Genomic DNA, 12,174 nt, shown 5'->3' with positions numbered 1-12,174 from the left:
ATCTGAACTCAGGTCCTCCTGACTTCAGGGCCAGCATTCTATCCACCGTGCCACCTAGCTGCCCTGGACCCTAAGTTTTTTGTACAACGCATGTAGCACTCTTCTCTGTCAGAATCCTGGGTTATGTCTGACCCGATGGGGGCAGTTCTTCAGCTCTCAGGAGTTCCTGAGATGACCAGAACATAGCCACATTTTACCTTGCTCTCCAAGTCAGTTCGACCCTTGGGATTCCAAAGGAGCCACCTTGAAAATACTGGTCCACTGTTGCTGACAGACTACAATGACCACACATTTATAACAGAAAATCTTGTCCCTCTAGGCTCCATTTCTCCCCTCTCTTTACCTGTCTCCCAACCAGAATCTCCCACTTTCCTCTTCTGCCAGCCTTGTCAACCTTATTTCACCCTACTCTCTATTCAACTTTCTTTCCCCTCAGGAGACTTTGGGCTCCCAGATCTCCTATAGGGGCATAAATCCCTAGATAAGTGCATAGTAATCAACTGACATAGAGCTTTGGAGAACGTTTTATTGTTTAAAAGTCATAATTGAAGCTTCAAAAAACATACAACCCAACGTGTCCCACCCCCATACCCCCTCTCCCCAGAGGAGAACATGGGGTTGCCCCCTCCTATCCTGCTGGCCAGGACCCTGCCCTGGGGAACCTGCCTGCCTGCCTGCCCTCCACCTGCCGAGCCACTGGCTGGAGAGAGGCCCAGTGGTTGGGTGGGGGTCAGTCCCCGTCCCCCACCCCTGCACATGCAGAGTCTGTGAGACACTGTGGGGGAGGAGGCTCTCCGGAAACGGGGGGCCCCATAGGAGGAAGACGCAGAGCCAGCCCCCACTCACCCCTACCCTTCCCCAGCCGCCCTGTTCAAGGGAAGCTGTCATCATCATCTTCAGCCATCTCCTTAGCAAACTCCAGATCCTGCTGCTCTCGCTCACGCCGCTCCTGGAGAAAAGGGGTCAAGGGATCAAGGTCTTGGGCTATGTGGAATCACTCCTTCCTCTCCCAACTACAATAGCTAATAAAAATGCACCCCGAAGGCAACAGCTCAAATGTCCCCCAACATCTGCGACTCTCTTCTCCCTGCTGCAAAGCAAGGTTTTTCACAATCAAAGATGTAAAGGCTTACCTCTGCAGACTCAAGATCCTTGTTGTAAGATTTGGGAGGGAACCTCATGGCCTAAAGGGAAAGATGGTCAGAAGCTAAGACTCCTGAGGCTGAACCAAGTTTACAAACCTAGTGTTTTTCAACTCACTTAAAGAAGCAGAAAGACTGACATCCTGATGTAGTGTGAAGCACACTTGATCAGATGTCTGGACACCCGAACTGTAATTCTGGCTGTTATAACCATTAATAAGTATAATATAAGCTCTTAGAGGGCAGTCTTACGTTTTTTTATTTTTACCTCCAGTGCCTTACATGTGGCTTACTAAATTCTTATTTTGTTGCAACTAGTGCGTTACGCCAAGCAAGTCATTTAGGCTCTATGGGCCTTAGTTTGCTTATCTATAAAATGAAAAAGTTGGAATAGATGACCTTTAAAGGTTCTTTCAGCTCTAATATCTCAGTTCTTGTACCTGAGCTGGGACTAGAGAGTATTAACCAACTCTATGTTAAAAGCACACGACAACCAGATACTTCATAAAGATGGCTGTCTTACTGGCATCAATTCCCATTGCCAACCTCGGGATGCTCACCTTGACAGACATATTGTGAATGTCTAGGCAAAAGGAGATGCGCTGGTGGAAGGCCAACTGAGGCTCTCGGGTAGAATAAATGTCGATCATCTCCTTGGACTGGACATATCCCTTTTCGTGGTTGATGCTAGCCTCTATGACACCATCTCGGATGGCCTATACGCCCCACAGTGAAAACAAAAAGGGATTATCAGAAAAATCCTTCAAGTCCCCATATCCTCCTGCTTCCATATTTCCACAATTATTCCTTCACCTTGTTTCTGCCTCTGGAAGTTAAGTAAAAGAATCCACTTGACTATGTTGGAACAGCTACTGTAGTTTCTTCCCAAAAAAACCTGACAACATTAAAAGACTATATTCTCCTTTCCTCCCTGTCCCCTAGGACTCCTATGTCCCCTAACCTTTAGGAAGATAATGAATTGGGCCACAGTTTGATCTCTGACTCATGCCCACCTTGGCAACAATGAACTCTGCATCTTCTGGGCTATCCAGCTGCAGCTTCTGGGCAATGTCAGCCAGGGAGATTCGGGAGTAGGAGAGACTGATCATACGCACACCTCGGAGAGGAAGGAAAGGCAGAATGAGCACAGGCCTCTCCCAAACATAGTCCTTTTGAAGAATCTCAGCCATGGAGAAGTTCTTTCACTAAACCCCCAAACCTTGATCCTACCTGTTTTAATTACATTGTGTCGCAGCCGTATGATCAAGGTGTAGGTCCCATCTGCCTGAAACTTTTCTCCAAACTGATCCAGAACCAGGTTGAACTTGGCTAGATTTCCTGTCCTGACAGCTGAGAGAAGACAAAAGTTGGGATGAGGGTGGAAGGAGGTAGGTCAAAGCAGGACTCTCAGGGGCATGAGGTAGCCCAGCCCTACCTTGGGTCAGAAGAAAGTAGGGCATGAGGGAACGTTTGAGTGAGGGCTGACGGAACTGTAGTCGGTCTGGGATCTCCCCTAACAGTAGCTCCACCACAATGAGCAGCTTGTGTACCTGGAGAAGGAATGGTGAAACGAAAAGCTAGGATCTTCAGATAAGAAACACTAGACAGAAGCTTACTCCTGTAGTGGAAAAAGGTGCCAGCAGGCTAGCAGAACCTCCTGCTTTGGAGGCAAATTTTAAGAACCTCAGGCTCACTGGCTGCACCCAGCTCTCAACTTAATTTCAGTTGGTCACAGGGAAGGTTTCTATCCCATGTTGATTTGAGACAAAAGCTTTAAGACATGTGTTCCCATTTCCTACCTACATGCTTGTTCAGCACCTCAGTCTTGTTCAAAGAGGGTGAGACAGCTACCCTCAAGGCTACTTGTTAGTGGAATGGGAGAGGCATTCATGGCAGTGGCAGGGACATCAAAACTCAGGAGGTTCAAAGACCTGCTAAATGCTAGCCATAGGTCAGGTGGGATGGTAGTTTAGGGTTGTCAAAGAAATGGGAAGGGAGAAGAAGGGAGAAAGTGATAGATTAGACCTGGGGACAGATAAAAGGTGGCTGAGCTGGAAGGTGTTAGCTAGGAAATGGGGGCAAACAAAGGCAACTTCAGTGGACTAAAGGCCATAAATGTGCTCCCCTGAGCATTAGTGTGGGATGGGATTGGAGGCTGAAGGACAGGAGCTGAAGGTCTGGGGCATCTGTAGAGTGGAAGAGAGAAGGATGGTGTGGACAGGGAGTGGGGGGTGGGGGATAGGAGATTGTCAAAAAGGAAAAGGTAGCTACCCAGGCAGAAAAATTTAATTGCTAGCTCTACCCGCCTCTCCCTTAAATGAATTTAAGTATATTTAAACATTTTTTTTTGCCTGATTAAAGTTTTATGTTCCCCACTTGCAGTTTTAAAATGAATTATTAAACATTTTTGTTCTACTCAAAAAAGCCTCAATAAGGCTGGTTTAAACTTGCCTTTTATTTGTCTGTGAACCTTAATGAAATTATCACTGTCATTCCCCAACTGATAAACAGTTAAAGGATATGAACAGGCAGTTTTCAGATGAAGAAATTAAAGCTATCTATACTCACATGAAAAAATGCTCTAAACCACTTCTGATTAGAGAAATGCAAATCAAAACAACTCTGAGGTACCACATCACACCTATCAGATTGGCTAACATGACAAAACAGAAAAATGATAAATGCTGGAGAAGATGTGGGAAAGTTGGAATATTAATACGTTGTTGGTGGAGTTGTGAAATGATCCAACCATCTTGGAGAACAATTTGGAACTATGCTCAAAGGGCTACAAAAATGTGGATACCCTTTGACCCAGCAATACCACTTCTAGGGCTATATCCCAAAGAGATTCTATAAATAGGAAAAAGACCCACATGTACAAAAATATTTATAGCAGCTCTTTTTGTGGTGGCAAGGAATTGGAAATTGAGGCGATGCCCATCAGTTGGGGAATAGCTGAACAAGTTGTGGTATATGAATGTATTAGAATACTATTGTGCTATAAGAAATGATGAACAGGCAGACTTCAGAAAAACCTGGAAAGACCTGAATGAACTGATGCTGAGTGAAGTGAGCAGAACCAGAATGCTGTACACAGTAACAGCCACAATGTGCGATGACTGTGATAGACCTGGCTCTTCTCAGCAATGCAAGGGTCTAAGACAACTCCAAAAGACCCATGATGGAAAATGCTGTCCACATCCAGAAAAAAACTATGGAGTCTGAATGCAGATTGAAGCACATTATTTTATCTCTCTTTTTTTTTTGGTTTCTTCTTTCTCATGGTTTCTCCCATTGGTTCTAATTCTTTTTTTCATGACTAATGTGAAAATAGGTTCAATACGAATGTATATGTATCAGACTGTACACCGAGTAAGAAGAGAGGAGAGACGAGGAGAAAACTTGGAACTCAAAATCTCACGGAGGTGAATGTTGAAAACTAAAAACAAATAAAAAATTATCACTGTCACTGTCAACTGAAAGAAATTTTCCACTCCTTGCTTTTAGTTCAGGGCCACAGACAGACTGGCAAAGCAGAAAGCCACCACAAATCTCTCCTCCAGTAGGGAGAAGACACCCAGCCACCCCTTTGTGAATGTGGGAAGTTGACAGGGGTCTTACACACAAACGCTGCACATGACTTTGGATTTTTTCAATGTACTGATCAGTTATGCTGACTTTTTTCCTCTCTAAGAAGTACGTGTCAAATGGATGGCTGTCTGGGAGAGGGACATATACAGGCAATGCTATGGTGATGTAAGAAAAGGAAAATACCAATAAAAAACTTATTAAAAACCCAAATCTTTCTTCCTTTGTTATCTGAAGAATCTGGAGGGGAACCTGGGAGGGCTAGTTTCATGACTCATCAGATGTCTGGCCTCATTTCACGTCACAGATCTTGCCTACCCCACTCCCCTCCAATTATGCACATCTATTTTTCTTGTGCTCCTCCCCATGATCTTTTACCCCATACTTCCTAGGAAGGAAGATGTTAAAAAGTAAAGGTCTTAGTTGGTTGTGGCTTGTAAAGAGATTTTAATATTTCTAGCTTTGATGATAAGCTGTTTGGTACCTTTGCATCTACTCTCCCTTCCATATGAAATGTTCTCTCCAACTTCTCTCTCGGTTGGTCAAAATTTTACCTATCTTTCTAGGCCTATCTTCTTCCCCCATAAAGCCTTCTCTGGAGGTAGTCCTCTGCCCATACAACTCATGCTGGACTAGCTTACATGATCTTATTTGATCCTCAAAACAATCTAGATACAGACTGTACAAACTTTACTTTACTGATTAAGAAATTAAGTAAAGTTCAGGAACTTGTTCAAAGACACAGGCTAGTTAGTGGCAGAGCTGAAACTCCAACCCAGGTCTTCTAACACCAAGTTTGGAGTTATCTGAGGGCAGAAATCAGGTCTTACACGTCTTTCATATCTCCTAAAATGCTGAGAACATAGTAAATACCAAATATCTGTGAACTGCCAAAGTGCTTACAAGGCCAAATTTACTCCCTATCTGGTCAGGTTAGTATCATAGAGAAATAATCTTGGCCATAAGAGAGCACCTCCAGATTAGGCTAATCATCTCACAAGAAAAGCACTCGCCTGGTCAGCCCTGGTCTAAGTGAGGGCCTATCACTGGATTAGAGCAACTACAACAAATGGCTCCATGCCCATTTCTCAATAATTATGAATCAGGAACAGCATTCTAAAATTCCTTTTAAACAGTAAGTTTTGAGAAAAAAGGGGTGATACCTTGTAAATGTCTCTTAGTATAGTGTTATTAGTGTTATATACAAAAAGATGTTTACTAAAACTTTAACGAGGGACAATCAGGAGTAGAGGAGAGAGAGAGAGAAACGGTGGCTGCTCCTTACTGTCTGTTTGAAGCCTACAGCTGTGTGCTGGGGGGCCTTGCGCAGAGCATTGGTCATCGTTCTTCGGGCCTCCGAGTATTCCAGCTGGATGGCTTTGATTCGCCCTGCATGTATAGGGAAAAAAGGAGGGAGAGCATGAACTACTCAGAAAGTACCATCCCAACCCTTCCTCTGATCCAGAGCACCTATGCCCCCAATTGAACTGTCCCCCCTCCCATATCCACACTATGGACCTCCCCTGGGGAATGCCTACTCTCCAGGCAGAGGAATGTAGCATATCCCATAGCTTTTTCTGGAGAGCAGGTAAGGGTCCCCTTGCTCACCTGTATAGTAGAGGTACCTTGCCCACTCATTGTTGTTGGCTTGCTCAGGGAACACGGACTTGGACACCAATTTTTCAGCCTGGTCATACAGGCTGTAATGCAGGTAGTTTCGCAACAGAAGGTTAAGCAGAGTAGCCTGGCCATCTGCATCATGTCTAAGGGTGGCCGTCCGTAACCTGGCATGCAGGAAGCTGCAAGGAGAGCGTCCGTGAGTGCTGACAAGACCAATCCCTCTAACTACTCATTACTCTTGCCCCCTTAGCACAGTTACACATAATTTATACCTCCTCACATGTCTCTTAAGTGTCACCAAGCACCTTCCAAATAAAACTGAAAAGTAGAGGTCATGTTTCCTTTGGTATCTGACAGCCTTCCCCTCCAGTCTCCCTTCCTCCATGAACATGGAGTTCTATCCAGAAATAACAAATAGTCTGTGTCTCAATAATCTCAGTGGACTAAGAGGCAGGCAGCATGGCATAGTCTAGAGAGCAGTGGGCATGCAGTTGGGCAGATCTGGGTTCACATTCCAATTCCTGCCTTTCCTAGGCCCCTAAGTCACAGGCCAGTGCTCTGCCTTAGTACAGTTCCCAAAGTTGTAGATTACACACCAATGGCCCAACCCTTAATTGCTCACAGCCTGGCCAGAGGTCCCCTTACCTGCGTACCACATCCAGCTTGTCTAAGAACTCATAGACACGGGCATGGTAATAATAACACTTTGCTGCGACCAGGTCCAGGGCTCGGCGGTTCTGGGTACTTATTTTCTGCATGAGATCATCGGAAACTCTTTGTGCCTAGAAAGGCAGTAAAAAGAAGTATGAGTGTGTGTATGTTTAGTGTAATCTGGTGTATATAACACAGAAGACTGAACTAAGCATCTACAGCTCCCCCAGTCCAAGAACCTGGCTGCTACTCTCTTGTTCTTGTGCTCCAGAAGGGTAGCAGGACCGTTCACTTGTGGCTGGAAGAATCTAGTGGTATCTTGAACAGAGTGACCCTCAGTAACCAACTCTACCGCCCTCAATAAGCAGGGGATGAACGATGACTGCCTGTCCAATGACATTACCATCTATTCAGGATGGCAATGAGAGGTCCTCCCTTGGTGGAAAGTTAAGGGAATAATAACATCGGAGAATCAGTAAATTGTAAAGTAAAAAAGAGCTCTTAATGACCCAACGGTCAGAAACTGGACCCAGTTTTTCCAATCATTCTACATATAGTTTGCTCCAAAATCCCTTATGCCAGTCTAGTGCATACAGCCATGCTCACCACTGCCACTTTTCTCTGCTTAATACCTCTTTGTAGCGCTTGCTGTTCATCAGGTAGATGACCATGAGGAGTTGGAGATATGCCTCCACTTCAGGTAAGAGAGGGGCTGAGGCAGCTTTTCCTGTCCTGGGACGGAACTGCAAATCTGCTTCTGTATCCATGGGCTAGAAGAGACCAGAGCCACTTAGGAAGTACCCCAATTAAAAGTGCTTACAATGTGTTCAGCACTATTAGTTCAGACATATAAGACATATTTCTAAGTCTCAAAAGCTTACAATTTGGCAGGAGAAACAAAAATACCCTGTATAACAGGATATGAGAGAGGTTACAACTAACTTAAATTCTGTGAGACAAACAAGAAATATAAAATACCTGGACCTTCTAAAGTCATAAGGCAGTAGCATTTGTTTCAAGGGGAAAAATAGAAATGGTAAACTGCCTTTTTGGGTGGGGAGGAAGGATGGGGAGAATAGGTTCCCCTATCTCATCCAGGCTAGAAGTACAATGGACCCTACCCTACTACTGATCAACATAGGATTTGACCTGCTTTTCTCTAACTTGGGCCTCTTTGCTCCTCAGACAAACCCACTTCAAGGGGGGGGGGTCATCATATTGGTGCTGATCTTAATGTGGACACCTGTCTTGGTCTACTGCAACTCAGAACTGCCAGGCTCAAGTGATCTACCAGCCTTGCCTCCCCAGAATGAGGGATACAGGTGTGTACCACCACGCCCAGTTTATATGCTACTCACAGATCTAAGTCACTATGTTGCTTCAAGACCATAAATATGTATTATTTACAACTTAGTTTGTTAAAAAATTCCCATTTGACACATTTAGAGATGTTAAGACTCATTAAAATGTGAGGAAATTACTTTTTACCCTTCTTTTTCAGTTTTTCTGGAAAAAAAAAGTTCTGTTCTTCCATTATTATATCACTGCATTTCCTAGGCTTTCACATCTAGTGCTAACTATGAATATCAAAGGCTTTTAGAAACAGCAGATCACAAAGTACTCAGGATGGAAATCTAGGACTTGGGCTAGGCCTTGAAGGATAGGTTCAGATGTGGGTAGGAGAAAGGAAGAAGGGAGAGCTCTGGGTGGTTGGGAGGCCTAAAATATAAACAGAGGTAAGTAAGAACGAGCATGACACGTTCATGGGACAGTAAGATAACCCTAGTCATACAAGAAGTATAAGCTGGGGAATAGAAGGATTCCCTGCTTTTTCTGACCAGGGAAAGGAGACTGTAAGGCTAAAAGAAAATTGGTTTCCTTGGCTAACTGAAGGTGTTACTGAGACATTAACTTTCCAAGCAAAACTTTCTTGATCACCTCTTCACACTGTATATTCAGGACAATAGGGGTCTTAGGGGCTAGGTAAAATCAAATATGAGAGGAGGATATGGATGTTGACCTGGTTAAGGGGATCTGCAGGGAAGAAAGTCTGCCTAATATACACTCCTTATGATGGTCTGACCCACTCACCTCTTCCAAGAAGGCGAGTAAGAAATCACGGGTGGCATTACAGGAGGTGAAAAAGCCAAGAACAGCCTTGTAGAGAACATAGGGGTTGAGACGGCGTGAAGTTGAAGGTAGCATCCGAAGGGCCCTCAGTACAAAGCGAGGCTCCTTGCCTGACACAGCCTTCTCCAGCTGCTTTACATGTTCCTTGATGTCTGTGGAGGACCGATTAAAGATACCCCTTTACTCCCCCCCTCTAACCCCTAGCTTGCCCTTCTGCCGAAGCACTAATCAGTACTTTAGGCTCCTAGAAAAGTTACATATGGGACTTTCTTTTACAGAAGGGGATGGCAACCTTGTTAGCCCTAAATTCGACTATTAGGGTTGTAGAGTGTTTATAAATAACTTGTTTGCAGTTCTAAAGCACAGCTAGAAAACAAGGAAAAAATGAAGATGGGGAAACAAAGGGAGTAAAGAAAGGAAGGGGGCAGAGGAGTGAAAAATGAAAAATTCACTTAAAAGGAAGTAATAATGCCAACAATAATCAATCAGTGGTACTTCTGCTCTGGAGATTGTCTTTACTATTTAAATAGAATTTCAAAGAGCATAAATATATATATGACAAATAACCTGGTACAGTCCTGCCTCTGACAGATACTCAATATGTGACCAGCGGGAAGTCACTTAATCTATCACATCAGGTCTCCCAGCAACTCTTTAGGACTCTAAGTTATAGAGAAGTTGATTCAAACTTGTTAAATTAAGTTTCCCACATCTATGAAATCACAGAACCAATTTTAAAAACATCATCATCAGAAAGAAATGTCTGATTTTGTAATGGTTAGAAGAGGTCAAAACTGCCACCACCACAAATGTACCAACTGTTAGCACAGATGCACCAATACCAATGTTTCTGGGAGACCTAAGTGGTTCACTAATAGCTGGAAAGGAGACCATTGATTCTCAAACTTTTTGGTCTCTCATTTTCTTAAAAACCACTGAGGATCCCTCTCAAAAAGCTTTTGTTTACCTGCTTTATATCTACTGATATTCACCATATTAGAAATGTGAAAATCTTTCTATTACTATGGAAGAAGTTTGATCAGTACGGTAGGAAGAGATTCCCAATTCCCTTTTCTGACCAGGGAAAGGTGACTTTAATACTGAATGAAGGCAATTTACTTGGTTCAACAGAAAGATAACCCCAATACCTGTGGGATATATGTGAAATGATTTCCTAAAAAAGTGGGGTCTAAGGAACTGTGAAGATTATAGAGTATTCCCTGGTATTAAGGGATTTACACAAAACACCTCTCTTCTACAATGAGGACAAGGCAAGTGGGGGTAGATAACCCAAGAACTCCGAAGGTCTTGGGAGGAAAAAAAACAAGGTAGCAAGGAAGGCGGTGGTGGCGGGAGCTGCCCCCCCAGTCAAGGAGAAGACCCACATGGATGTATGGGTCCGCGTATGTGCCAGCAGAGACTGGGAGATCTGATGCCAGGAAGGGCTTGGAGCAAAAGAAACAAGGAAGTGGGAATGTGCAGCACAGCCCTCCTTACGACGGCCTGCCCAAAGCCATCCGGACAAAAAGGGGCAAGGTGGGGTCCGGCCGCCGAGCATGCATGCATGCAGGGGTCCCCGCCAAATGTCACGTTCACGTCGGGCCGGCCTCTGGGAGGGGGCAGCAAAGCCATCTCCGGAGATGCGGGCATGGGTGGGCAAAGGGATCTGAAGACATCCCGGAGTGGGGTTGGAGAAGGGGCGCGGGGACCCCTGGGGGCTGGGGGAGGGGCCCTGTCCCGGCACACCCCTCCCTCACCCCTCCGTAGCAGGCGCGGCCCGGACCGGGACCCTCACCCTCCAAGGTGACTGTGTCCAGCTCCCGCTGGGAGCGCTCTGCCAAGGCCACTTTGCCCTCGCCTTCTCCGGCTGCTCCGCCGGCCGCCGCCGCCGCCGCCTCCTCCTTCATCTCCACATCCAGGGGGGCGGCCGGGGGAGGCGGTGGCGGCGGAGGCGGCGGCGGCTCTTGCTCTCCCCCGCCCGGGGGCTGCTTCGCCTTGTCGGCGCCGCGGCGCCGCGCTGAGCCCTCTTGCTTCATGGCGCCCGGAGTCCCGGGGCGCGGCCTAATCTGGGGGGCCGGAGCCGGGGCCTCTCGTGAGCGCTCGCGCCGGGGACCGGGGGCGCCGGACGTGGCCTGTGCGCGCGCGCGCGGGCTCGGGTCCTGGCGCACGATGACGGAGCAGCTGCAAACCCTTCCCCGGCGTTGGGGCTTCTGGGACATGCCCAGGCCCTGGGGGCCGATAGCCGAGTAGGAACAGGGGGAAGAAATCAAGCACCGAGCTTCAGGCCTGAGGCTGACGTAACGAGAGAGGGGTGGAGGATCGGGGAGGAGCCAATCTGCGGCTTCACGCCCTGCCCCGCCCTGCCGCCCGCTCTGGGTTGGTTTGTTTATTTTGTTTTTATTTTCCTCTCGAGTGTACTTTCCTATGCTTGTCCACCAGGGGTCACCGTAGGCTCAAACTGAGACTCCTCGGCTCCCCTGCTTTTAGCTCATCTCGCTTGTCAAATTAGGCATGGCCAATCCTAGCGCTCATCTCCAATACAGCATGAGTTGCTGGGCAGGATTTTCACGCGAGCTCCGGAAGCCTCGAGGTACGCTTGCGTGTCCGTCTGTCAACTGCCGCCGTCCCGCGGCACGGCGCGAGTGTGGGGAAAAATCCCGGTGGAGAGGAGTGGGAGACGCGGGGAGAAGGCGAGGAGGAGAGAAAGAAACCCAAGCCGGGGCGACGGAGCGGGGTGGGAAGAGTTCCGTGGGCATGGAGTCACGGAATAGGGGGAGGGGAGGTCCCCACGTTATTTTGAAGAGGCCGCAGGTCGTGGGGTTGGGAGACCCCAAGATGGCTGAGGACCACGGGCGAGGGCCCAGGGGTGGGGCCCTCACAGGACCCCAAGGAACCAAGGCTGGAAGGGCACTCAGGGGGGTCCCAGGAGGGTCGACCTCCCCTTTTTACCTGGGGGGCAACTGAAGCACGGAGAAAGGAAGGGATTTGTTATAGGGCACACACATGGAGTCCGTGCTAGAGCTTGGGTTTGACTCCTGGTCTC

At 46.9% G+C, this 12,174-nt stretch overlaps 1 protein-coding gene across 1 annotated transcript; it reads right to left on the bottom strand.

Annotated features, from left to right (window-relative positions):
• Nucleotides 1–506: 506 nt before the first annotated feature.
• On the bottom strand, nt 507–11,364 carry PSMD3 (proteasome 26S subunit, non-ATPase 3). The gene is made up of 12 exons (XM_020997685.2): nt 10,927–11,364; nt 9,093–9,283; nt 7,634–7,771; nt 6,996–7,132; nt 6,339–6,529; nt 6,016–6,119; nt 2,578–2,692; nt 2,373–2,492; nt 2,156–2,259; nt 1,703–1,858; nt 1,134–1,184; nt 507–949 (listed from the first exon to the last, which is right to left on the bottom strand). The coding sequence occupies exons 1-12, from the start codon at nt 11,348–11,350 to the stop codon at nt 872–874; spliced, it is 1,809 nt and encodes a 602-aa protein (XP_020853344.1). The 5' UTR covers nt 11,351–11,364; the 3' UTR covers nt 507–871.
• Nucleotides 11,365–12,174: the final 810 nt, after the last annotated feature.

Source organism: Phascolarctos cinereus, unplaced genomic scaffold (assembly GCF_003287225.1).
Source record: "Phascolarctos cinereus isolate Bilbo 61053 unplaced genomic scaffold, phaCin_HiC Scaffold_5;HRSCAF=322, whole genome shotgun sequence".
In the NCBI taxonomy this organism is placed as follows: Eukaryota; Metazoa; Chordata; class Mammalia; order Diprotodontia; family Phascolarctidae; genus Phascolarctos; species Phascolarctos cinereus.
Note: the sequence above shows the minus strand (reverse complement) of the source record. Positions and strands in the feature narration are given on the sequence as shown.

Excerpts from the sequence above, each read along its gene's own strand:
- PSMD3 (XM_020997685.2), bottom strand. The coding sequence starts at position 11,350 with ATGTCCCAGAAGCCCCAACGCCGGGGAAGGGTTTGCAGCTGCTCCGTC. Across the intron at positions 6,530-6,995 it reads AAGCTGGATGTGGTACGCAG|CTTCCTGCATGCCAGGTTAC; the intron begins GTAAGGGGACCT and ends CTCTCCTTGCAG. Across the intron at positions 1,859-2,155 it reads CAGAGTTCATTGTTGCCAAG|GCCATCCGAGATGGTGTCAT; the intron begins GTGGGCATGAGT and ends TGGGGCGTATAG.